General features: G+C 43.5%; 1 protein-coding gene across 7 annotated transcripts; it reads left to right on the top strand.

Moving 5' to 3' along the window:
* The first annotated feature begins 89 nt into the window (after positions 1-89).
* Positions 90-27428, top strand: pou2f1b (POU class 2 homeobox 1b). 7 transcript variants are annotated; one of them, XM_090215396.1, is made up of 16 exons: positions 98-202; positions 9523-9594; positions 10034-10125; positions 12632-12727; positions 13692-13874; positions 14130-14216; positions 14687-14816; positions 14985-15076; positions 15161-15334; positions 15522-15663; positions 15787-15932; positions 19194-19388; positions 19549-19654; positions 19791-20118; positions 20388-20488; positions 23119-27428. In XM_090215396.1, exons 1-16 carry the CDS (start codon positions 157-159, stop codon positions 23391-23393), a joined length of 2265 nt encoding a protein of 754 aa, XP_090071522.1. In that variant the 5' UTR covers positions 98-156; the 3' UTR covers positions 23394-27428. The 7 variants fall into 7 exon arrangements, with proteins under 7 accessions (XP_090071527.1, XP_090071526.1, XP_090071522.1 ...); XM_090215395.1 differs by having other exon boundaries at positions 14687-14834; XM_090215398.1 differs by lacking the exon at positions 14130-14216 and having other exon boundaries at positions 99-202.
* Positions 27429-27809: the final 381 nt, after the last annotated feature.

The following is a 27809-nucleotide window of genomic DNA, read 5'->3' as shown; positions in this document are numbered from 1 at the left end:
AATACAATTATAAAAATAAAAAAACATAATTTATGCATACTTTCTCCAACTGTATTTATCAAGTAAATACAGTGCACTTGCACATGAGTCGCGCAGGGTGTGTAGTTTTCTCTCTTTCCTCCTACCAGGGATGGGATTTCGGGTTAAATATTCAAAATGGCGGATGGAGGAGCAGCGAGTCAAGATGAGAGTTCAGGACCAGGTAATCATTACAGAATTTTACATATTCATACTCATATTCAAACACTCTTTCTCTCAACCCATGTAGCACAGAAGAAACGCGACAACAAAATGAGTTAGCCCAATGTTGCTGTTGTACGCGTAATTTTAGTTAATTCACAGCTAGCGGATATTTGACAGAGGGGTAAACGGGCTATTGCAGTGCGATGACAAATTAAAGGCAAAAAACATGCCTCCCTTCTTTGTGTGATTAGAGCACTGTACGCCGCTACATATTCATACCCCTGTCTACAAATGCGATTTAGCATATTTTATTAGTAATTGGCGACGTGTCTGTGGTTTTTATACATGCCATTTTCAGATATTGCTCAAATACTGTACTGTAGCTGTACTAGCTTGATAAGATGGCTAGCTTGGCTGCTAAAACTAGGCAGATCGGCTTTGTGTTTATGCTTATTGTGGCGTTAACCTATCTGCTTATTGGAGGAGGTTTGCATATTCATTTTTCCAACAACAGCCAGCGGCTGTGCATATTACATTATAATCATATTTACAGTAGCATAATAGAAAGCCGAGAAGCTAACTTGCTTGATGTCGGAGGGCCGCAGCGTGTTTTTATATCTTCCCAGCCTTTGTGCTCGATACAGACGTTGTAGCCTGTTTTGTGTTATTCGTGTGGGCCTGTCCGAGCATAATAACGTAGTCATAGAGAATGCGGGGTTCAGCATATACCATTAACTATTCGACATTATCTCGCGTTCGCCGCAAAATATGTCAAAACCTTTAGTTTGGCGGTTATAGACCATGCCTATTGTCTCCACTAAGTTTATATGCCTATTGATCATGTTTTTAGGTTAACAGTAGGCTATCCCATCTTTTTCCATCCATGGTGGCAGCCACAATCTGCCCATTTTCAGCACCTAGCCCGTGAGCTAGTTTATTTTCCAGAAGCGTGATATCAACAATAGTACTGCTCTCTTTAGCAGATAAAAGCCTAAACGCTTTAAGAAATGTATAGCCTAACTAGTATTGTTTAGTATTGTTTATGTTTAGGACGTATTGGTGCTGCCTACCTCCTGGATGTGTTTTAAGAAATAAACGATTTTCAATGTATTTTATTTCGATTATTTAATTTGACCACATTCCCCCAAATATAGCAATGACAGTTATATAAATGCTGCTCCTGCCGCCATAAATCCACTAAAAACATTCACTGTCGAAAGGGAAAAAATAGTTGCCGCCATTGTCTCGCCATTCGCTAGTCTGAGTTTGGATGAGAGCTTTGAAGTTTCGCCCCACACAACCGAGTCCCTCTTGTCTTGAGTTCTGTGTGTGCGTCGGTATCGGTGGCGTTTGTTTACGCAGACTGAATATATTAAAAACTTCAGTAGAATGCCTAATTTGGGGACGTTTCCGATATTTAAAAACGATGCCTTAGATTTCCCCACCTCTTGTGGAGAGCGATTCCCGTGTTCAGCATCAGTTTTGAATGCCGTTTCTTTACAATCCATGTCGGCGAGGCCCATTCTACCTGTGCCATTTTTTCCCGGGGAGGGGTGATGCGTACTTCCGTGACATGCCAGGGGCACAAGAGAGGCCCACATCCAATTAATGTCTTCGGTCTCAGTTTGATGAAAGGGCAGACAGACACTCATTTTCTTTTCTCGTGACACTGTTTTCACCATGATAATAAACACTTAAGACAAACATACAGATTTGCTGAAGTAGTTCATATCTTTTTGCTCTGATGTGATGTCATATTGTAGGTATATTGTCGCCCTTCTTCAACTTTTATGAACATTCTAGCCAGCAAGCACATTTTCCAAAATATATGACAACTACACAATTTGCTTGCCTGATGACTCAAACGGAATTCTTCCTCTGCCCTATGTTCACTACATACTGTACTTCAGTCTAAGACTGCTATTGTTGAAGTAATTTCTGGTTATGTTATACAAACCAAAGTCATCAGCGATTTGATCATCACTAACCAATCAGATTATCAAAGCCGATGACACATTTTTTAAACGCTGCTTTATCCAGGTGTGTAATGGCTCTGGCCCAACCCATCGGTTAATGGGACCAAACAGAACAGTTAGAGTGTGTATGCGTTCTAGAAATCAGTGGGGAGGTACTCAGATCCAGACTTATAAACTAACGTCCGTGGGCGTGGCGTAGCGTTTGGCCGGAGTAAGGAGTTTGGGTAGCCAGGCAAACTATTTGCTGCTTAGGCTAGGCATTTGTGTGTGTTTGTGTCCATATTTTAGTTGTAGGCTACATCCCTGTTACTTATTAAAGATAATCTTATTCATGTTGCTGTGTTGTGTCTTGTGCTTTATGCAAAGTGTGAAATCAGGTTATCCTTGTCACTGTAGCACAGCATTCACTTATTTTGTTGGGTTCCTGTCATGTTGTGGGAAGCATTCAGTAAGTCCTTTGTAAAAAAAAAGGGGGTGGGGGGCTTTTAGAACAAAATTGGGTCGATTATGAACTAAGCTACTTTGTGGTGAGAAATTATTTTCTAATTTTCACACTCACCCTCCTCACTTCCTCACAGTTTTATATTTTCATCCCATTCCATCCCGAGAGTTCCGTCTATGAATATTCATAGTTGTAAACATGGTTTTCATGAATAATGCATTTTGTTCAGTAATAGATGCAAGGCATCTGAAAAGTATGCATGAAGTACGTACAGACAAGCTGTTCCAAAGTGGGAGTTCGAGACGAGTATGTCATGTGCACATAGTGATATACTATACAGTATGTGACTATATGGATAGTAGGTAGGCTTGGTACTAGATTACCATGGTAAAGTTAACCTGGTAAGATAAGGGACCAGACAGCTGTGTGGGATGTAGCCTAGGCAAGGACAAGAGGAAGGCCAAAAAGATTCTCAAAGGGGCAAAATACAAATGAAAATATATAGTGTTGTTCAGGTATAATTTTTTGGAATGTACTATAGGCCTAATCCGGTTTGCCAGTAGCCCTGCTAACACTGGGCTAGGCCATTCACATGGGATTCACAGTATTTTGCCTTTAAAAACAATTGGGAAATGTTTATATGATCCCCTTTCAAACAGCTCATCTTTACCTCTTTCTTGTAGGCATTCACCTTTTATATAGCCATTACTTAGGGTTGTGACTAGAGGGAGTACAGCTATGACCGGAAGTTACATTTCATTGCAGGTTAGGAGAGCATTTTAATGAACTCTAACCCTTTTCCTAACCTTAACCTAAGTCTCCTAACCTGCCACGTTAATTATCCTAACCTGATGCGTAAGTTCTCCTAACTCCTAACTTCCGGTTGAAGCTGTACTCCCTCTAGTCAGAGCCACTACTTTGGCGGGAACTGAGCAAAGAGACATTCAACTTTGACCCTGTTGCTGCAACAGTTGTCATGCTAACCTGAAGCAGCAAACAGTGTTGATCAAGTTCTATATTTCTCAGATAGGACAGAATGCAATTAACTGCTTTAATTTCTTCACATCCACAAACAGTAAGTTAGCAGTTTGCCATACTTGTAAATCTTTTGTAAATAATTACCTTCTAATGTGTTAATTTTCCTGTTATGGTGAATAAAAATGTGGCCAAAACTTTACAGTTAGCATTATGCGTTCGGGCAGGTAGTGTTCTCCTGGCATCTGCCAAACCCAGATTCGTCCGTCGGACCGCCAGATGGCGAAGCGTGATTCATCACTCTAGAGAATGCGTTTCCACTGCTCCAGAGTCCATTGGCGGCAAGCTTTACACCAGTCAAGCCGGCTCTTGGCGTTGCGCATGGTGATCTTAGGCCTGTGTGCGGCTGCTCGGTCATTTCATAAAGCTCCCCACAAGCAATTATTGTGCTGACATTGCTTCCAGAGGCAGTTTGGAACTCGGTAGTGAGTGTTGCAACCGAGGACAGACAATTTTATGCGCTTCAGCACTCGGCGGTCATGTTCTGTGAGCTTGTCTGGCCTAACAAATCATTTAAAAGGTATTGCCAGCAGGTATCTCACTGGTCATCCCCAAAGCCAACACCTCCTTTGGCCGCCTTTCCTCCCAGTTCTCTGCTGCCAATGACTGGAACTAATTGCAAAAATCGCTGAAGTTGGAGACTTATATTTCCCTCACTAACTTTAAACATCAGCTATCTGAGCAGATAACCGATCGTTGCAGCTGTACATAGCCCATCTGTAAATAGCCCTTCCAATCTACCTACCTCATCCCCATATTATTTTTAAATGTACTTTTCTGCTCTTTTGCACACCAGTATTTCTACTTCATCATCATCTGCACATCGATCACTCCAGTGTTAATTTGCTAAATTGTAATTACTTCGCTGCTATGGCCTATTTATTGACTTACCTCCTCACGCCATTTGCACACACTGTATATAGACTTCATTTTTTTCTATTGTGTTATTGACTGTACGCTTTTTTATTCCATGTGTAACTCTGTTGTTGTTTGTTTCGCACTGCTTTGCTTTATTTTGGCCAAGTCGCAGTTGTAAATGAGAACTTGTTCTCAACATGCCTACCTGGTTAAATAAAGGTGTTCTCAACTGGCCTACCTGGTTAAATGAAGGTGAAATAAAATAAAACAAATCATACAGATTAGTTGAAAAATCTATTGCGGTGGTTTGTATGGGGCTTTCCTGTAACGACCAGTAATGGACAAAAATCTTTGTACACTAGATAATGTGATATAACCTGTCTGTAGCTAGGTAATTACAGTGATTATACAAAATGCTCTTTCCATGACATAGGTGAATCCAGGTGAAAGCTATGATCCCTTATTGATGTCACTTGTTAAATCCACTTCAATCATTGTAGATGAAGGGGAGGAGAGGTTAAAGTGATTTGTAAGCCTCGAGATAATTGAGACATAGATTGTGTATGTGTGCCATTCAGAGGATGAATGGTCAAAGCAAAATATTTTAAGCGCCTTTGAACGGGGTATGGCAGTAGTTGCCAGGTGCACTGGTTTTGAGTGTCAAGAAGTGCAGCGCTGCTGGGTTTTTCACACTCAAAAGTTTCCTGTGTGTATCAAGAATGATCCACCACCCAAAGGACATCCAGACAACTTGACACAACTGCAGGAAGCATTAGCGTCAACATAGGCCAGCATCCCTGTGGAACACTTTCGACACCTTCTAGAGTTCATGCCCCAACGAATTGAGGCTGTTCCTATGGCAAAGGGGGTGCAACTCAATATTAGGAAGGTGTTCCTAATATTTTGTACACTCAGTGTATATGAGCTGGCTAGCTAGATAGCTGTTAGCTAAATATTAAAAAAACTGTAACAACCCAAAACATTGTATAGAAAGTGTCTTTTAGTTGCCTGGCTTGCTAGATTTACATATCCTAAATACAATGTTTTTTTTTGGTGCAAAAAAATGTAGCAGGTAATGCTGCTATTTGGACTCGGCTGCTTCAATGTCAAGCAGACTGCCGTTTTTGTGTTTATACCAGGTTTATACTTTTTCTTAATAACAAGAACAAGTTTGATGTCGGAGAACAACAATAGAATGTTCATAATTGAAAGCGTGCCAAGCCGCTATATGATGATAGGGGACATTTATACTGACTAGGTTGGTTGGCGGAAAATAAAAGTACAGGCTATGTTGCCGGCAATACCTTTCAGATATAAATGCAAGTTGCCAAAAAGTGTTAAAGTTGGTGGCAAAACGTCTTGTTTTAAAAGGTCTATAATAGTAGGAGAGAGACATGCATGATCAATAGGACAAATGGAGAAAGATTTGGTCACCATAATTGTAGAACAGTGAAATGCTTTATGCACACACTGTTACATGCTAAGTACTGTATTAACAAACTAGTTTAGGCCTATAGGCTTAACTCAGCTACATGATATTAATGGGAACTTAGTTTGAAGTGTTGCCGTGACTTACATACCATGGGTGAAGTTAAATGTCAGTGGAATTTGAATATGCTTATTATTCTACACTCGCTATGCCTCACGTTTGAATGTCTCCCTTCACATTAGCTGTTCCACTATATTCACTCAGCCTTTACATAAAAAAGTGCTAATGAGTTACCTATTAAATATTCTCTGCAAAAATATATTTGCATAATGAATTGTTCGCTCCACAGTGGGATTTTGCGAGCCACCCTAGCAAGTGTGGTTTAAATAAAGTGCCTTTCTCCTTACTTCTCTTTGCCTCTGAACCCTTCTGTTTTCTCTTTTTGTTTTGCATTAAGAGGGTATAGTGGGTGGTTGTGGTTTGGAAGGAAGGAAGATGGGGTGTCTGTTTTTGGGGTATCTCTGTCCTTGTTTCATGGGAGGGAACCTTATTTTTTTCCATCAACAAATTCACACTTGGTGAGTTAGTGGTTGAAACATTTGCTGTGGCTTCGAGAACGTGAGTTTAAGTGTCCATAAGGGCTCAGGGCCAGACCCAGATGCAGACATGAGAGGCAGATGGTTTGAGTGTTTGATATGTATTAGTTCCAAAAGGGGTAAACAAGAGAATAGTCATGGACAGGCAAAAGGTCAAAACCAGATCAGAGTCCAGGAGGTACAGAGTGGCAGGCAGGTTCAAGGTCAGGGCAGGCAGACTGGTCAGGCAGGTGGGTACAGAGTCCAGAAAACAGGCAAGGGACAAAACCAGGAGGACTAGCAAAAGAGAGAATAGCAAAAGCAGGAGCACGGGAAAAACACGCTGGTTGACTTGAAACAGACGAGACGAACTGGCACAGAGAGACAGGAAACACAGGGATAAATCCACCGGGGAAAATAAGTTACACCTGGAGGGGGTGGAGACCATCACAAGGACAGGTGAAACAGATCAGGGCGTGACAGTGTCGTAACCTGGCCTAAATCGGCCTTCTGAAGAAAATGATTAGCCGTTAGCTTCCTTGGCTGAAAAAGTACTACAAACTAGTCTAATAATGCCCCACACTGCAACTGCAAAAACACTGTTTTTAGGCTATTGTTTGATTACTGTCCAAACTGTTGATTACTGTCCATACTGTTGATTACTGTCCATACTGTTGATTACTGTCCCTACTGCTTTGTCATGCCCTTTCTTCAGTCTCTGTTTATCTTGGTCACTAGTGTGATAAGGGAGCCAAGAAAAGAGACAAATTCGGTTTAGTTTTTTATTGAGGATTTTTTGAGCAAGGCAAAACCACACGTTCATCCCCCTATTTTTCAGAGGTCTACCCCACAAAACAGTCAGATTTAATTTTATCATTGCTTTGACACCCCACCCTGTCAGTCGGCGCCTGCCTGCTCGCTACATTAACTTCCAAGGCATGTTCTTCTACACTAGATTAAAAAGAGTGAAATGGGAAAAAAGCCGTCTGAATGAGAACAACTAGCCTAATGGAATTTAAAGCTAATCTAAATATGCTAATCTTCACACGCTTCATAAACATAGCTGATAGTACCCCCCCCCCCCCATTTCTGTTTCTCTCTCTCTGTCTCAGTAGTTGTGCAGAGTGGAATGCCATAGCCACAGGGGGTCTGGTAGTAATGACAGGCTCGTGGTGGAGTTATTTATTCCCCCCACCTCCAAGCCCTCATTAATAACCAGGCCTGGTCTCTGTGACTCCTGGCGGACTTTGGGACCAGCAGTCCGAGACATTCTATTAGTTCTATTAGCACCCGCCACCTTTCCACGCCAACGTGCCCAGACCACTGCCGACATGCCTCACACTGAATTCTGGGCAGTTGTTTGCCCCGTTTTTTTACCTGGCTCTCTCAGCTAATTACTCTGCTGCCTGCATTCTGCCGGTAATTGGGCTTAGTTTGAGCCCGGACATCTTTAAAAAAAAATATTCCCCTGTTTTTTATTGTTCTCCAAAAAGCCATCCAATTAATATGCTAATGAAATGATACATATTTATGGATTTTAAATTATGCAGAAAGCTTTCAGAGCCCGGTGTGAAATGAATTGCTTACAGGACTTCAAAGCCTTGAATCGCTAACGAGGTAGGGCCTGATTTGCATACAGCTTTAATCAGCTGAATACTGATTATACTCCATTATAGAATGGGGTGGGTGGAGGGAGAGAGAGAGGAGCCAGCTGCACTAGTTGTTTCTGTTTTCTTCCAGAAAGAGAGGGAGAGAGAACTTTTTCAGTAGTTGCGACAATCCTGCCACGCATCGGAGAGAGGGAGGGAAAAGGAGGGAGACTGTTGAGAAGAAAGGAAAGGTAGAGAAAGATTGATTGAGAGTGAGGGAGAGCTGTTAGTCTAAAAGCCATTGGCTTAAGTGGAGTGCTGAGGCTGTGTCTCAGTGTTGTTCAGTGGAGCGTTCAGTGGACTGTGCCAGTCTGTCTGTGTCTTGTGTGTGTAGCTGTAGTTTGACTGGACTCTGCACTGACCAGTGGATAGTGAAGAGAGGGAGTAGGGAGAGGAGGGGCTGTGTGCTGTCCGGCGGAACCTGCCACCAGCTTTTGCAAGCATGCTGGAAAATACAGGTTCAACAGAAGTGGGTGAGTCATGTGTTGTGTGTTTGTGATGTTGATGATGATGGGGTACCAAATACACCAGATATTGTTGTTGTGGGGGGAGGCCAGGGAGAGGTGCTCATTTTGGAAGTGAGCTACTCATTTGCCGAGAAGGTGCTTAAATACCAGCTCCTGGTGGCAGGCTTGGACATCCTCGGGTAGAGGTGCAAGCTGGTGGCGCTGATATTTGGCACAGCCTTGCAGTGCGTGTCCTCCAGATTGCGGGCCTGATAAAAACTAGGGCAAAGCAATTGGCTAGGTACTGCTCTGTTTCAGCTGTCGTGGGCAGCCTAGCTGTTTGGAGAGGGAGGTGCTTTCTGTACCCTTACATGCCATGCATAAAGGGACCTTTTGAAATGTTTGGATCTTTTCATTGTCAATTTGATTGGTAGATTCAAATAAAGTATTTCAAATGTGTGTGTGTGAGTGTGAGAGAGAGAGAGAGATCGTCAAGGAACAAGTCAAAGGGGTATGACACATTGTCCTGCTGGGCTTTTATGCATGTAAAGGCATGCTTCAAAGTGTATCCCCTAATTGCCATTGTTGAAGATGTTGATTTACTGTATTAAATGGGGCGTTTTCTAATTGTAAAATGTTCACCTGGCGCAATTTTTTTAACCTGGTTTTGTATGGAAACAATACTCTGCATGTAGGCTAGAGGTAGTTGTGGGTGTGTAGCCCATCAGAAAGCATTATTATCAGACTCTGTTGGAAGGAGTGGGAGTTGTCTAGTGTTATTGTATTAAGTGCGGCATACGACATCAGATATTTTAAAGATGTGGGCTTTAGGCGCTGTTTTGGGATGGGATGGTGGGGCGTTACTTTTAGATGACAGTTGAGTGAAGGTCTCTCTCTGTCTGTCTGTTTTGTCTGTCTGCCTCTTTCAGATTCTAGGATGAGTAATCCATCAGAAACTAGTAAATGTGCAATGGAGAGTCAGAGTGGGGACGGAAACACAGGTGAGTTACCTGCTGTGACCTGCTGCTGCATTGCTCTGGCTGCCCACACCTGGAGTGTCGTTCAGGAGGCACAAACGGTTTCAAATAGTCACAAACGGACAGAGAAAATGTCCTTGGTTATTAGACTCAAGTAATTGTCTTCTGTTTAAAAACCTGTGGTCCTGTTTGGTGCCCTCTGAACACCCCCCCCCGGGTCTGCACTCTGCTCACTTCAATGTCCTACAGAGTGTGTGTTTTTATTGTGTTGATTGAGAAACCTAATAGAGAGAGAGGTTCAGTGAAAGTTAATTGGGTTGTTGTGCTGTTGCTGTAATTAGAGGCTACTGTGTGCGTATTATGTTCACACGTGTCGATTTGTGTGTGTGTGTATGTGAAAGTGTGTGTGTGTATGTGAACGTTTTTTTCCTTTCTGATGACTTAATTGCTTTTCTGTTCTCAGGAGTCCAAACGAATGGACTGGACTTTCAGAGGCAGACGGTGCAGGCCACAAATGCAATCACCAATGCACATGCACAGGCTCTGCTCCAACAGGTAACTCACTCACTCAGACCAAAACACACACAGGGTTGCTGCTTTTACCAGAGAGTGTGTGTCTGTGTGTGTGTGTGTCTGTGGGTGTATTTTCTGCATTTGCCCAGGCTGGCAGAAGTGTAGTTGAAATGAGGAGAGGGGACAGAGACATGCCAACAGAACAGAGCCACACACACTAGAGCCGGACCATATGGACGGAAAATCCATATCGTGATAAATCTAACCATTTTACTCGTAAATCTAACCATTTTACTCATAAATCTAACCATTTTACTCATAAATCTAACCATTTTACTCGTAAATCTAACCATTTTACTCATAAATCTAACCATTTTACTCGTAAATCTAACCATTTTACTCATAAATCTAACCATTTTACTCGTAAATCTGACCATTTTACTCATAAATCTAACCATTTTACTCGTAAATCTAACCATTTTACTCGTAAATCTAACCATTTTACTCGATAACAGTAAATATGAAACTTTTATTTTTATTACTTTACATTAGCGGCAGGGCACTATAATTTTTTATTTTCAGTGCAAAGTAAGAAAACTGAGATGGTAGCCATGATTGAAAAAGTCAGCTGTTCGATCTAACATATCCAGGGAATGCATGGTTGATATGTTGATGTGCGACCTGTCAAATAGGATCCAGAAGGATCAGATTTATTTTTGGTTCTTCAGAGAATCTGCCGACATCTTTGTGCATATTGGACTATAAAGCTGTATTATTCACAACCTGAGGAAGTGGGAACTCAAAACACTTGGCTGGATTGCTTACTCGAAATATGATGTTGTTGCTATATAGCCATGTAGGCTAATTGATTAAGCTATCAGTGAATGTAGGCTAATGTCCTACAAAAACCTTTCAGGACTAGGTCTAGGCTAATTTATATAAATGGCACACTCTGCTTTGCGCACCATACTAACTACAGTCTACTCTGGTTGTAAAGTTGTGCCATGAATTCAAGAGGTGAGAAATACATGATATACTCCCAGAAAGCTGTGACTCTCCTCCGTAACTACAACAACAGTAGTTGCTTTGAAAACTGTATGTTGCCCGCAATTACATTTTGAGCAACTGTCATATGCTTGTGCTTCACAGTAGGATGAGGGAGTGAGAGTGGCTCGCTCACACAGAATCCGACAGCGAAATGGGGCAGATACTTTCATAGGAGGAATCAACATAATGCATAGGCTATTACTGTTGACCAAATATTGGTTTTACAACAATCTACAAGGATGTCGTGTAGCAAAATCACAGAAAATTACCTTCGTAGGTAAAATGTTTCGGTAAGAGGAAGGCAATATCCGTCATTGTCGGTTTGCCATCCCAGCTCTCACACACACACCACACACCACACACACACACACACACACACACACACACACCACACCACACCACACCACACCACACACACACACACACACACACACACACACACACACACACACACACACACACACACAGTACATGTAAATGAGCCAGGCTCTCTCGGTATCGCCTGGCAACAAGGCAGATTAATCAACCCTGTATGCTAATTAGCTGCTCTGCGGTTGCTCGGAAACAGATGGCGAAGAATATGCAAATCTCTGCAGAATTTACATGCACTGCATAACAGTTTTTTAAATGAACTTCTCCACTCACCCCTCCCTCTTTCCTCTCTCTGTTCTCTGTGGGCTGCAGTACATTCCTCTCCTGCTTTCCTTATGTCGATCATTTTCTATTTAGAGAATACCTTCAGTGTGCTACCTATTATTGAACCCCTGTTTTTGTGTTTATGTGGCAGTGTGTGTGGGATTGTGTTTTGTCTTGCTGTGTATATGGTTTTCCTCTTCCTCTCCACTCCAATGTTGAACAGTAAAAATATGGGTCTTGCTCCTTATCTCTAGTCAAGACTCTGACAGATATAGTTGCAAGAATTAGGGCATCTGAGTACAATAAGTATCAGTCAACATCATTATTCAAAAACAGATCGACATAATGTACAGACAGACGACTTGTGATAAATGCAACGGCTTGAGACTGGACTTAACAGGAACATGTCGTTATCAGGAGCAATGTAAAATAATGCAGTTGAACTGAGACTGGACTTAACAGGAACATGTCGTTATCAGGAGCAATGTAAAATAATGCAGTTGAACTGAGACTGGACTTAACAGGAACATGTCGTTATCAGGAGCAATGTAAAATAATGCAGTTGAACTGAGACTGGACTTAACAGGAACATGTCGTTATCAGGAGCAATGTAAAATAATGCAGTTGAACTGAGACTGGACTTAACAGGAACATGTCGTTATCAGGAGCAATGTAAAATAATGCAGTTGAACTGAGACTGGACTTAACAGGAACATGTCGTTATCAGGAGCAATGTAAAATAATGCAGTTGAACTGAGACTGGACTTAACAGGAACATGTCGTTATCAGGAGTAGCCTGTGTCTATATGGCATGTATCTGGGAAGGTTATTCTATATAAGGTTATCCTATGTACTCTGCTCCTAGTCCAAGTCTGAAGACTCGGGTGCAATTCCGACCTCCGTCCAGCAGGGGGTGCTGCCTCAGGCCCAGCTCATGCTGGCTGGGGGACAGATAGCTGGAGTAAGTGTCATGCTGTCTGCCTGCCTGCTTGTCGGTTCATCTGTCTGTCTGTAATGTGCTGGATCTCTATGGCTTCCTCATCTGCACTGATCTAAAAGAACAGCAAATGCTCAGGAGGTATCGTCGGTATATTGGTTTCGCTGTTCTCAGATCAGTGCATATGAACGGAAGGAGACTATTGAGATACACCCAGATAGAGGGTGGGGTTATGGCCAAATACTATTTTCCTTGTTTCCTCTCCTTAGTGACCGGTGATTCGATATAAAGATTGAATGGCAATTGATCTACCTACCTTATTCATTCTACCAATTCCTGCTATGATCAGTGTTGGTGGGAGGAACTGAGAGAAGAGTATTGGGACGTAGCCTGTGTGGGCTTGTGCACATGTGCAATCATGCCAACCCCACGACAAACATCACCCTGGTACCATCTTTTGGTTTGTGTGTGAGCGACCGGGAGCCCAGGCGTCATACTCATCCATGATCATTCTGTCGCATGGCCAGAAAGCCCTCACATGTGATAGTCATGTGACCTAAAGATCAGACAGCCAGTGGCTGCGATGAGAAACCTCTCCAAACACCAACAGCATCTCCCGTCCAAATGCATGAGTCCTCTCCTCTCTCCGTCTGTTGGGCCCTAAGGCACTCAGTCACTGCATCACATGTACTGCTAGTTTTGTAGTCCTTTGCAACTTGAAAGACCTTTGACATTTTGAAATGAATGGTGAGAGGCAGTTGTCTTGACATACTATTGTTTCTCTTCCAACCGCTCACTCCATTTACATTATTCTCTCTCTTAATCTCTGCGCCCCCTCTACCTTTCACTCTGCCCTCTCTCCACAATATCTGCCATCTCTGCCTTTCTATCTCCCTCTTTCTCTCTGCCCCGCCTCTCGCTGTCTCCCCGTCTCTTTCGCTTTGACCCCCCCCCCCCCCCCCCCCCCCGTCTCGCTTTCCCTCTCCAGTTGACCCTGTCTCCAGCGCAGCAGCAGATGTTGTTGCAGCAGGCCCAGGCCCAGCTCTTGGCAGCGGCCATGCAGCAGCAATCAGCCAGCCAGCAGAGCAGCACCACGGGGGCCAGCATCTCTGCCTCCGCAGCCACCCCCATCACACAGCTGCCCCTGTCCCAGCCCGTCCAGATCACCTCTGTAAGAGAGATACACACACACAAATACATGAGAATGTGTATAGACACACACACACACACACACACACACCCCCATCACTAGGGCTAGACGGAATCTGCAGGGGGCAGAGTATCCTGCTACCTGCTCTAGAAAGGGGTGTAAAATAAAATCCTGAAGTCAAACCCAATACTGCCTCAAAACATATAACAGCCACAGTGTCATCAATTGAATATGCAGGAAACACAGAGCTGTAATGTTCACATCATTCCCCCTCAGATTCCCTCTGTCTCTACTCATCTCCCAGGCCAGCTAAGCCAGCTGGGATACCCGTATGAGATGGCGACCTTCAGCAGTTACCTACCTGTAGTACACCTTTATATCACTGTTATATGAATGACTGGACCTGTAAAATCTACCTAGTAGTACTCATGTATAACACTGCTATTTTAATGATTATAAGTATGCTGTTACCTGTAGTACGTTGTAACCTTTTCTCCCTGTGGAAGCTTAATGAAAACTCCTCTGTTGATCTCTGTTGTATGAATGAGTGTACCTGTAGAATGAAGCTAGAATAAAGGCCAGCAGGCAGCAGCTACAGTATCACCTCTAGTAGACCTGTACCCCCCTTACCTGTAGGACTAGACTTATAAATACTGGCTTCTCTGTAGTTACGAGGGTTCCTCACTTCCTGTATTTGTGTGTGTGCGTGCGTGAGTGTGGGTGTGTGAGATGACCAACATCAGCATGAGTGGTGTGTGACTATACGTGTCTGTGTGTGCCTGTAGTAATGTGTGCTCCTTTCTCCCGGCGGGTGTGTGCGTGAGGACTTTCAGCAGTTACAGCAGCTGCAGCAGCAGAACCTAACCATGCCCCAGTTTGTCCTGGTTCAACCTGGCCACCACATCGCCACCCAGCTGCAGCCTGGCCAGTTCATCATCTCACAGACGCCGCAGGGCCAGCAGAGTATGTACACAACGCAGAGTATGTACTAAACACACTCACACACACACATGGACACACACACATGGACACAGGCACGCACACACACGTGCACAAACATACACACTCGCCCTTCCTCGCTCTCACCCTCCTTTCGTACCTCTTAAATGGTCTCCATAATTCTCTCAACAGGTTTCCTGCAAGCCCATAATCTTCTAACTCAACTACCTCAAAGCCAAGCCAACCTCCTGCAGACTCAGCCAAGCATCAACCTTGCCTCACAGGTCAGACACTACAACTACAACTATCACTACCATGTTTAGTTTGTCATTTCCTTTCAGCCCTAACCCCATACTTCCGTCCTGTAGCCAGCGACTCCGTCCCACACTATAGCAGCCACGCCCATCCAGCCCCTGTCCCACAGTCAGACCCCGCCCAAACGCCTGGACACACCCAGTCTGGAGGAGCCCAGCGACCTGGAGGAGCTGGAACAGTTCGCTAAGACCTTCAAACAGAGACGCATTAAACTGGGCTTCACACAGGTGGGTGTATGGTTGGTGTTGTGAGGGAGCTGTATGAAGGTGTGTGTACGTGTGTACATTCTGTGTGTGTGGTTTGGGGTATTAGCGAACTGCAGGAAGGTGTGTGTGTGTGTATGCTTGCATGAGTGTGCATACGTGTGTTTGTGTTAACAGCAGAGCTCTCCCTAACCCTCTCTGTCTCCCCCAGGGGGATGTTGGTCTGGCCATGGGCAAGCTGTATGGTAACGACTTCAGCCAGACCACCATTTCCCGCTTCGAGGCCTTGAACCTCAGCTTTAAGAACATGTGCAAGCTGAAGCCACTTCTGGAGAAGTGGCTCAACGATGCAGGTATGTCTCTGAGCTGACCGACAGCTGTGTGTGTTTGTACTCTATTGTGTACCGTATTATGCACTGCAGAGTACCTGGTCTTTACCTCCGTCCCTGTCCCTTGTCGCGGTGCTGTTTGTGCAGAGAATCTGTCGTCTGACCTGGCCCTGTCCAGCCCTTGCGGCCTGGGGTCCCCCGGTCTGGGCATGGAGGGGCTCAACCGCCGACGCAAGAAGAGGACCAGCATCGAGACCAACATCCGCGTGGCCTTAGAAAAGAGCTTTCTGGAGGTGAGTGAAGTGTTACAGTCTAGATTAGCGCTCACTTGTCTTCACTAATTTACCTCATCAACCAATTTTACCACTTAAACCATTAGGAAGGGAATCAATGAAATGGAAAAGACTTCATTCAGCGTCTCTGGTAAACTGCCCTACTGAAAATAACTGCCCTACTGAAAATAACTGCCCTACTGAAAATAACTGCCCTACTGAAAATAACTGCCCTACTGAAAATAACTTCCCCATACTGAAAATAACTGCCCTACTGAAAATAACTGCCCTACTGAAAATAACTTCCCCATACTGAAAATAACTGCCCTACTGAAAATAACTTCCCCATACTGAAAATAACTGCCCTACTGAAAATAACTTCCCCATACTGAAAATAACTGCCCTACTGAAAATAACTTCCCCATACTGAAAATAACTGCCCTACTGAAAATAACTTCCCCATACTGAAAATAACTGCCCTACTGAAAATAACTTCCCCATACTGAAAATAACTGCCCTACTGAAAATAACTTCCCCATACTGAAAATAACTGCCCTACTGAAAATAACTTCCCCATACTAAAAATAACTGCCCTACTGAAAATAACTTCCCCATACTGAAAATAACTGCCCTACTGAAAATAACTTCCCCATACTGAAAAAAACTGCCCTACTGAAAATAACTGCCCCATGCTGAAAATAACTGCCCTACTGAAAATAACTGCCCCATGCTAAAAATAACTGCCCTATGCTGAAAGGAACTCCCCCATGCTGAAAATAACTGCCTCATGTTGAAAATAACTGCCCCATGCTGAAAGAAACTGCCCCATACTGAAAGGAACTGCCCCATACTGAAAGGAACTGCCCCATGCTGAAAGTAACTGCCCCATGCTGAAAATAACTGCCCTACTGAAAATAACTGCCCCATGCTGAAAATAACTGCCCCATGCTGAAAGAAACTGCCCTATACTGAAAGGAACTGCCCCATACTGAAAGGAACTGCCCCATACTGAAAGAAACTGCCCCATACTGAAAGAAACTGCCCAATACTGAAAGGAACTGCCCCATACTGAAAGGAACTGCCCCATACTGAAAGGAACTGCCCCATACTGAAAGGAACTGCCCCATACTGAAAGAAACTGCCCCATATTGAAAGAAACTGCCCCATACTGAAAGAAACTGCCCCATATTGAAAGGAACTGCCCCATGCTGAAAGGAACTGCCCCATGCTGAAAATAACTGCCCTACTGAAAATAACTGCCCCATGCTGAAAATAACTGCCCCTTGCTGAAAGAAACTGCCCTATACTGAAAGGAACTGCCCCATACTGAAAGGAACTGCCCCATACTGAAAGAAACTGCCCCATACTGAAAGAAACTGCCCCATACTGAAAGAAACTGCCCAATACTGAAAGTAACTGCCCCATACTGAAAGGAACTGCCCCATACTGAAAGGAACTGCCCCATACTGAAAGAAACTGCCCCATATTGAAAGAAACTGCCCCATACTGAAAGAAATTGCCCCATATTGAAAGAAACTGCCCCATACTGAAAGAAACTGCCCCATATTGAAAGGAACTGCCCCATACTGAAAGAAACTGCCCCATATTGAAAGGAACTGCCCCATATTGAAAGAAACTGCCCCATATTGAAAGGAACTGCCCCATATTGAAAGGAACTGCCCCATATTGAAAGGAACTGCCCCATATTGAAAGAAACTGCCCCATATTGAAAGGAACTGCCCCATATTGAAAGAAACTGCCCCATATTGAAAGGAACTGCCCCATACTGAAAGAAACTGCCCCATATTGAAAGGAACTGCCCCATATTGAAAGAAACTGCCCCATATTGAAAGGAACTGCCCCATATTGAAAGAAACTGCCCCATATTGAAAGGAACTGCCCCATATTGAAAGAAACTGCCCCATATTGAAAGGAACTGCCCCATATTGAAAGGAACTGCCCCATATTGAAAGAAACTGCCCCATATTTAAAGGAACTGCCCCATATTGAAAGAAACTGCCCCATATTGAAAGAAACTGCCCCATATTGAAAGAAACTGCCCCATATTGAAAGGAACTGCCCCATATTGAAAGGAACTGCCCCATATTGAAAGAAACTGCCCCATATTGAAAGGAACTGCCCCATATTGAAAGGAACTGCCCCATATTGAAAGGAACTGCCCCATATTGAAAGAAACTGCCCCATATTGAAAGGAACTGCCCCATGCTGAAAGGAACTGCCCCATATTGAAAGGAACTGCCCCATATTGAAAGTAACTGCCCCATATTGAAAGGAACTGCCCCATATTGAAAGAAACTGCCCCATATTGAAAGGAACTGCCCCATACTGAAAGGAACTGCCCCATATTGAAAGGAACTGCCCCATATTGAAAGGAACTGCCCCATATTGAAAGGAACTGCCCCATATTGAAAGGAACTGCCCCATATTGAAAGGAACTGCCCCATATTGAAAGTAACTGCCCCATATTGAAAGGAACTGCCCCATATTGAAAGGAACTGCCCCATACTGAAAGGAACTGCCCCATATTGAAAGGAACTGCCCCATATTGAAAGGAACTGCCCCATACTGAAAGGAACTGCCCCATATTGAAAGGAACTGCCCCATACTGAAAGGAACTGCCCCATATTGAAAGGAACTGCCCCATATTGAAAGGAACTGCCCCATATTGAAAGGAACTGCCCCATACTGAAAGGAACTGCCCCATATTGAAAGGAACTGCCCCATATTGAAAGTAACTGCCCCATATTGAAAGGAACTGCCCCATATTGAAAGGAACTGCCCCATACTGAAAGGAACTGCCCCATACTGAAAGGAACTGCCCCATATTGAAAGGAACTGCCCCATATTGAAAGTAACTGCCCCATACTGAAAGGAACTGCCCCATATTGAAAGGAACTGCCCCATATTGAAAGGAACTGCCCCATATTGAAAGTAACTGCCCCATATTGAAAGTAACTGCCCCATATTGAAAGGAACTGCCCCATATTGAAAGTAACTGCCCCATATTGAAAGTAACTGCCCCATATTGAAAGGAACTGCCCCATATTGAAAGGAACTGCCCCATATTGAAAGGAACTGCCCCATATTGAAAGTAACTGCCCCATATTGAAAGTAACTGCCCCATATTGAAAGTAACTGCCCCATATTGAAAGTAACTGCCCCATATTGAAAGGAACTGCCCCATACTGAAAGGAACTGCCCCATATTGAAAGTAACTGCCCCATACTGAAATGGAATACCTGGTCTTTTGCCCTCTTCAAGCAGAACCAAAAACCTACCTCTGAGGAGATCACCATAATTGCTGACCAGCTCAACATGGAGAAGGAGGTGATCCGGGTGTGGTTCTGTAACCGTCGGCAAAAAGAGAAGCGGATCAACCCCCCCAGCAGCGGACACAGCATCACAGGGACAGGCAGCACCCCCATCAAAACCATCTTCACCCCCAATAGCCCCTTGGTATTGACAAAACACACTGGCATGTACATGTACCACACACTCTTGCACTTGCATGCATGGACACATACACAGTGTAAGCACGCACTACACACACACACAAGTAAAGTGTATTTTTTTCTATTCCATGTTCAAGCCTTTTTCTTCTCCTTCCCTGGTGCAGGTGGCCAGTACGGCGAGCCTTGTGACCAGTAACACACCAACCACACTCACTTTAAACCCAGTGATGCCTCTCACCAGCACCAGCGTCTCCGGCCTGACCTTGACAGGTAAACGGGGAAAGGGGAGGGACAGGATCATATTTGAAGAAAGAAATCTCAAATTAGGATTCAGGTATAATTCTATAACTTCCTTTCCATTCCTGGCACTTAAAAACGAAACACCACCCTCCGGGTTCCGTCTCAGGCACGACGATCGGAGCGACCACAAACACGGCATCTGTCATCTCTACGGCACCCATGGTTACCGCGGTGACCAGCTCCACCTCGCTAAGCCCCTCCCCCACGGCCCTCCAGGCCACGGCAGCGGAGACGGATGGAACCCAGGAGCACACGGTGGTCATGCAGGCGCCATCGTCACTAGCAACCAATCTGGGGACAGGTCAGGTGATGGTGGCTGGACCGGGGCTGTCAGCGGCCCTGCAAGGAGCTGCCCAGTTACCCACCAGTTCTAGTTACGCCTCCATGGCTGGCCTTAACCCAGGACTGATGGCATCCTCACAGTTCACTCCTGGGTGAGTAGGACGGGAAAGGGTTTCAGAGCAGGATCACAACACACGTCAAACTACATGAAGATATTTCCAGTGCCCATGTATATCTAAAATATGATATAAGCCATGTTGAAACTATTTTGAATAGTCATTGTAGTAATAGTTGTAGTTAAACGCTCATTGCTATGATCATCATAATCTCAGGGATTGAGGGAGGAATAAGGAATTCAGGGTAATCTCTACTGGAATCACTGTGTCTCTGTCTGTCTGACAATACTTGTCTCTGTGTGTAGGGGGGCCTTGCTGAGCTTAGCTCCGGGTGGGCTTGGAGGGGCTATAAACCCCGCCATGTTGAGCAACAGCACCCTGGCCACCATCCAAGGTCTATGGAGCGGCAAGTACACCTGTTTAATTACTCTGCATCTCACACATATGCAGTGTCTTCAGAAAGTATTCCTGGACTTTTTCCATTTTGTTATTACAAAATTTGTTGTTAAAATGAATTGAATTGTCATTTTTTTGCCATCAATCTATACAAAGTGGAAGATTTAAAAAAATATATATATATATATATATATTTTAATGGAAAATAGTACACTAGTACAGTGGGGCAAAAAAGTATTTAGTCAGCCACCAATTGTGCAAGTTCTCCCACTTAAAGATGAGAGAGGCCTGTAATTTTCATCATAGGTACACTTCAACTATGACACAAAATGAGAAAAAAAAATCCAGAAAATCCCATTGTAGGATTTTTAATGAATTTATTTGCAAATTATGGTGGAAAATAAGTATTTGGTCAATAACAGTGAGATTTTGAGTGAAAACCTCCTTCCATCAGCAAGGGCATTGAAGATGAAACGTGATTGGGTCTTTCAGCATGACAATGATCCAAAACACACCGCCCGGGCAATGAAGGAGTGGCTTCGTAAGAAGCATTTTAAGGTCCTGGAGTGGCCCAGCCAGTCTCCAGATCTCAACCCCATAGAAAATCTTTGGAGGGAGTTGAAAGTCTGTGTTGCCCAGCAACAGCAGCAAAACATCACTGCTCTAGAGGAGATCTGCATGGAGGAATGGGCCAAAATACCAGCAACAGTGTGTGAAAACCTTGTGAAGACTTACAGAAAACATTTGATCTCTGTCATTGCCAACAAAGGGTATATATCAAAGTATTGAGATAAACTTTTGTTATTGACCAAATACTTATTTTCCACCATAATTTGCAAATAAATTCATAAAAAATCCTACAATGTGATTTTCTGGATTTTTTTTTCTTTTTTTTTCTCATTTTGTCTGTCATAGTTTAAGTGTACCTATGATGAAAATTACAGGCATCTCTCATCTTTTTAAGTGGGAGAACTTACACAATTGGTGGCTGACTAAATACTTTTTTGCCCCACTGTATATTGTGATTATATAAGTATTCAACCCCCGGAGTACAATACAGCAGCAATTACAGCTGTGAGTCTTTCTTTTTTTTAACCCCATTTTCTCCCCAATTTCTTGGTATCCAATTGTTAGTAGTTACTATCTTGTTTCATCGCTACAACTCCCATACGGGCTCGGGAGAGACGAAGGTCGAAAGCCATGCGTCCTCCTAAACACAACCCAACCAAGCCTCACTGCTTCTTAACACAGCGTTGCTCCAACCCGGAAGCCAGCCGCACCAATGTGTTGGAGGAAACGCCGTGCACCTAGCGACCTGGTTAGCGTGCACTGCACCCTAGCACTGCACTGCTAGTGCGCGATGAGACAAGGATATCCCTACCGGCCAAACCCTCCCTAACCCGGACGACGCAAGTCCAGAAAACAGGCAAGGGTCAAAACCGGGAGGACTAGTAAAAGAGAATAGAAAAGGCAGGAGCATGGGAAAAAACACACTGGTTGACTTGGAACATACAAGACGAACAGGCACAGAGAAACAGGAAACACAATGATATAAACACCAGGGATAACAAGCGACACCTGGAGGGGGTGGAGACGATAACAAGGACAGGTGAAACTGATCAGGGTGTGACAGATACAGCTACCACCATTCTTGAAAATACGAAGAATGGTACTCATTGTGTTGTGTTGGATTTGCCCCAAACAAAACGCTTTGTAGTCAGGACAGAAAGTACATTTCTTTGCCACATTTTTGACAGTATTACTTTAGTGCCTTACTGCAAACAGGATGCATTTTTTGAATATTTTTATTCTGTACAGGCTTCCTTGTGGTTGAATCTGCTTGAAATTGTGAAGTGAATTTCACTGCTCGACTGAGGGACCTTACAGATAATTGTATGTGTGGGGTACAGGGATGGGGTAGTCATTTAAAAAATCCTGTTAAACATTATTATTGCACACAGAGTCCATGCAGCTTATGTGACTTTTTAAGGACATTTTTACTCCTGAACTTATTTAGGCTTTACATAACAAAAGGTTGAATACTTTTGAAGACATTTCAGCTTTTCATTTTTAATGAATTTGTAAACATTTCTAAAAACATAATTACACTTTGACATTTGACATTATGGGGTATTGTGTGTAGATCAGTGACACAAAATCGAAACTTCATAAATTTAAAATTCAGGCTATAACACAAAAAAATGTTGAACAGTCAAAGGGTTTGAATACTTTCTGAAAGTACTGTATATACATATGCTATTTTCATGTTATATAGCTGGAACTTATACTGTATATCCAACCTCAATATATATAAGTACTTTTCTCTTTGCTCGGTACCTTACAGCAGCGGTTCCCAACCTATTCCGTAAAAAATGTGAAAACCACTGCCTTACATTTATTTACCTGTATAACTAGTCTATACCTGACACTCGTGCACCTGTCCTCCTGTTCTTCACCACACGTTGGTCTCGTCACTGACATCGTTGTGTTTGAGACGTAATCAGAACTCTTCACCGCTCCGGCAGCTAGCTAGCTACACTACCCATCCTCATTAATCCACAGTTACTGTAACTCTCCTCCAACTGACGATGGCTAAATAGCTAGCTAACCCCCTCTGTCCCTACTTTCCTCCCCCTGTAGCTCTGGCATCGGGTGGCACTCTCCCCATTACCTCGCTGGACGGGAGTGGTAACCTGCTGTTTGCTAACACCTCGTCCGGCAGCACCCCCAACCTGGTGCAGCCCCTCTTCCTGAACCCCCAGAACCTGTCCCTGCTCACCAGCAACCCCGTCAGCCTGGTGTCGGCCGGAGCCGCCGGGGGAGGGGCCCTGCAGGTCACAGCCAACCACCAGGTCACCACAGCGACCGTCCCAGTGCCCGCCTCCACCATCACCACTGCCTCCAAGGCCCAGTGAAGCTGAAGGCTCAAATTGCCTCGAATGACACCCTATGCTCTATTTAGTGCACTACTTTTGGTTAAATGTTGCGTATGATATGGATGGCTTTGGCCATAGTAAGACACTACATGGGGAATAGGGCTGTTGTTTAAGATTTGCCCTTAGGCTATTTGCTCAATCCACTTCTTCATCCTCTTCCTCCTTGTCCTTCTGCCTGTCATCTATCATTATTTAATCCTTTTGCTGCCACCAAAAAGAAACCCTCTGTGAAGAGGGTTGGAATTTATATTTTACGTTTTTATTTCATTATTCATTCTCTCTTTTCCCTTGTACTCCAAAAACGATGTGCGACTCCCTGAATGTTTTTGTCGGTGTACGCAGCGGGTCACACAGGAGGACTGGGGCGGCCATTTTCTGAGGCAGGATCATCTTGAACTCTATGGTCTGCGCTCCTTGTGACCCCTGAGGGACCACCTAGCTTTCCCTCTTTCCTTTCTGTCACCTTTTTCAAAAGTATATATCTTCTTCTTCCCTGTTCAGAACATCTTCTGAAATACTTCTAACCAAAAATTTGATTTAACTTTTTTGACGTTTTTCTTCTTCTAACAAAAATGATTTACTACTAAAGTTCACAATCTACATCATCACTAAAAGGGGGGTTTGCGTATTTCCCCGTCTATAGTTTGAATTTATTTTGTGTCGGGCTCTGTTGGACAGGACTCAGCACAAATCATATCAAAGTTATATTTTAGAGGCGCTTAGTTTGTTTTCTCTTATTTTAGTGTGTGTGAGTGGACATTTTCAGAACTTTGTACGTCTAACATTAATTTAAGCTTTAACTCTGATGTACAGAACCAGTCAACAGTTTGGACACACCTTCTCATTCAACAGTTTTTCTTTATTTTTACTATTTTCTACATTGTCGTAAAATAGTGAAGACATCAACACTATGAAATAACACATATGGAAACATGTAGTAACCAAAAACGTGTTAAACAAATCAAAATATATTTTATATTTTAGGTTCTTCAAAGTAGCCACCCTTTGCCAGGCTGCATCACATCCGGCCGTGATTGGGAGTCCCATAGGGTGACGCACAATTGGCCCAGGGTCGTCCGGGTTTGGCCGGGGTAGGCCGTCATTGTAAATAAGAATTTGTTCTTAACTGACTTGCCTCGTTAAATAAAGGTTAAATACTTTTTTTAATTTTATTTCCTTGATGACCGCTTTGCACACTCTTTGCATTCTCTCAATCAGCTTCACCTGGAATGCTTTTCCAACAGTCTTGATGCTGAGTACTTGTTGGCTGCTTTTCCTTCACTCTGCGGTCTAACTCATCCCAAACCATCTCAATTGGGTTAAGGTCGGGTGACTGTGGGGGCCAGGTCATCTGATGCAGCACTCCATCACTCTCCTTCTTGGTCAAATAGCCCTGACACAGCTTGGACGTGTGTTTGGGGTCATTGTCCTGTTGAAAAACAAATGATAGTCCCACTAAGCGCAAACCAGATGGGATGGCGTATCGCTGCAGAATGCTGTGGTAGCCATGCTTGTTAAGTGTGATTTGAATTCTAAATAAATCACTGACTGTGTCACCAGCAAAGCACCCCCACAACATCACACCTCTTCCATGCTTCACGGTGGTAACCACCAATGCGGAGATCATCCGTTCACCTACTCTGCGTCTCACAAAGACACGGTGGTTGGAAACCAAAATCTCAAATTTGGACTCATCAGACCAAAGGACAGATTTCCACTGTTCTAATGTCCATTGCTCATGTTTCTTGGCCCAAGCAAATCTCTTCTTATTATTGGTGTCCTTTAGTAGTTGTTTCTAATGCAGCAATTTGACCATGAAGGCCTGATTCACACAGTCTCCTCTGAACAGTTGATGTTGAGATGTGTCTGTTACTTGAACACTGTGAAGCATTTATTTGGGCTGCAATCTGAGGTGCAGTTAATTGCTGATTTCTGAGGCTGGTAACTGTAATGAACTTTTCCTCTGCAGTAGAGGTAACTCTGGGTCTTCCTTTCCTGTGTCGGTCCTCATGAGAGCCAGTTTCATCAAAGTGCTGTATGGTTTTTGCGACTGCACTTGATAAACTTTCAAAGTTCTTGAAATGTTCCGCATTGACCTACCTTCATGTCATAAAGTAATGATGGGCTGTCGTTTCTCTTTGCTTATTTGAGCTTCTTCTTGCCATAATATGGACTTGGTCTTTTACCAAATCTTCTGTATACCACCCCTACCTTGTCACAACACAACTGATAAGAGTAAGATATTCCACAAATTAACTTTTAACAAGGAACACCTGTTAATTGAAATGCATTCCAGGTGACCTCATGATGCTGGTTGAGAGAATGCCAACGAGTGGCAAAGCTGTCATCAAGGCAAAGGGTGGCTACATTGAAGAATCTCAAATATAAAATATATTTAGATTTGTTTAACACTTTTTTTGGTTACTACATGATTCCCCATGTGTTATTTCATAGTTTTGATGTCTTCACTATTATTCTACAATGTAGAAAATAGTAGAAAATGAAGACAAACCCTGGAATGAGGAGGTGTGTCCAAAGTTTTGACTGGTACTGTATATCAATTTCTAATCGTGGTTATAAGGCTTTAAAACCGAGTAATAATAAATGGCCGATATCACGGTTATCGTTGCTTTAAGGAGCAGGGTTGACCATGTGTTCTCTCCGGTCTTCTGTCTGGTAACACTGAGTTTGTTTATATGAAAAAATATATTTTGCCTGCCACTATTTTGTAAATTGTAGTCTAGGTGTGGACCGTAGACACTGATATGAAATTACTGAAATGATAACACTTAGAGCTGTATGATCCATGGAGTTCTATGCCTGAGTGTTCTCTGACTGCTATGTCGGTTGGTGTCTATGGTTTTCATGCCAACTGGATGGAGTTGGTGTGAGGTAGATGGGGTCGTTGTCTGTTTTTGCTCCGATAGATTTTTTAATGCCGCTTTATCTACTTGTGCACAGTATCTGTACCAAAAAAAACTGGATTTATGAACTGTAGTCTGCCTGTTTTAGAGAAGTTACACATTCTGTCCCAACATTCTGTCCTTTATTTCTGCAGTCTTTTGACTGGCTTACTTCAAGTTGTACCAAAAATATTTGTTGCTGTGTATTGTCAGTGTAGCTTAGCCTAGTCCAATATTTGAGTACAAGCTCTCCCTCTAGACAACAGGAGATAAAAATGCAATATTTTGATGATCACTTTCCAAAGACCAACTTATTTTTTAATTTGACTAAGGCTCTCCCTGCTCAGCTTTAAAGTGGCAGCGCAAATATCCAAATAGAAAGGGATGGGAAGAAGGAAAATCAGGGGTATTGTCCCCCTGTATAAAGTTAATATATTTGAGTGGTGTTTAGGTTTGAATGGTAGTGGTTATATGATATCAGTGGGTGCTTGCCCTCAATAATCGTTCCTGTTTCTCTACGTTTCCCCCTATGATGATACGGCGGACTGTGTTGTGATCCTTTCCAGACTGGCGTATCTGCTTTGGCAGCAGTTTGGGCTGTAGTCAGGCATTCAGTAGTCGGGTAGGGGCTGTCCGTTTTAGTTTTTCTACCAATCTTTAGCCATGAAATAAAAAGCTTGAACCAAAGTTGTTTTCTCACTAGCTGCTGTGCCTGTGTGCTCGCGCAAGTTGCTGTTCACACGATCACTATCCTACACATTACTACTGACAAGTTTTCTTCTCTTATACCCACCTATTTGAATCCTTTTGGCATCCCCCACCTCTAACCCACTTCTAAGGAACAAGGACCTGCACGTTTTCTTCTTCTAGCTTTCTAACCACATCCTGTTAGCAGCTCTCAGGTCACGTGGTTGAAGCCCTCTCTCCTTCCTCTCATCGCCCAACTAACTTTACTATGGGGGCTCATCCCCTGTCAGCACCAGTAAAGATGTTAGCCCTGTGCCGCCCTTATCGAGCTGCCCCTTTCGTAAACAACAACCCCACACAACCGTAGTGTTCTTCTATCGGCCCTAACGTAACCAGATTAATGACTGCCTAGTTTGAAAAAGCAGAGACATCTCTCTACGCTAATACATTTTTATGTGCTCCTTTTCTAATCGTGAATTACTTTGACGGAATACCTCAGCATCACTTAAACATTAGGTTCACTTTAAGAAATCTCACACCCGTAGAATATTGTAGAATGTACAAGTCAGTGGAGGCTGGTGGGGGGAGCTATAGGAGGATGGGTTCATTGTAATGTCTGGAATGGAATCAATGGAACGGTATCAAACATATAAATAATATGGAAACCGCGTGTTTGACTCCGTTCCATCGAATCCATTCCAGCCATTACAATGAGGCCGTCCTCCTATAGCTCCTCCCACCAGCCTCCACTGGTACAAGTACTGAATGGCTTTGCCATTTAAAAATAAACAAAAGAGTAATCGTT

This window comes from Oncorhynchus mykiss, chromosome 22 (genome assembly GCF_057628025.1).
Source record: "Oncorhynchus mykiss isolate SJ-2025 chromosome 22, ASM5762802v1, whole genome shotgun sequence".
In the NCBI taxonomy this organism is placed as follows: Eukaryota; Metazoa; Chordata; class Actinopteri; order Salmoniformes; family Salmonidae; genus Oncorhynchus; species Oncorhynchus mykiss.
This window is presented reverse-complemented; position numbering and strand designations above follow the sequence as displayed.

Excerpts from the sequence above, each read along its gene's own strand:
- pou2f1b (XM_090215395.1), top strand. The coding sequence starts at position 157 with ATGGCGGATGGAGGAGCAGCGAGTCAAGATGAGAGTTCAGGACCAG. Across the intron at positions 12,728-13,691 it reads CTGGGGGACAGATAGCTGGA|TTGACCCTGTCTCCAGCGCA; the intron begins GTAAGTGTCATG and ends TTCCCTCTCCAG. Across the intron at positions 15,664-15,786 it reads GAAGTGGCTCAACGATGCAG|AGAATCTGTCGTCTGACCTG; the intron begins GTATGTCTCTGA and ends CTGTTTGTGCAG.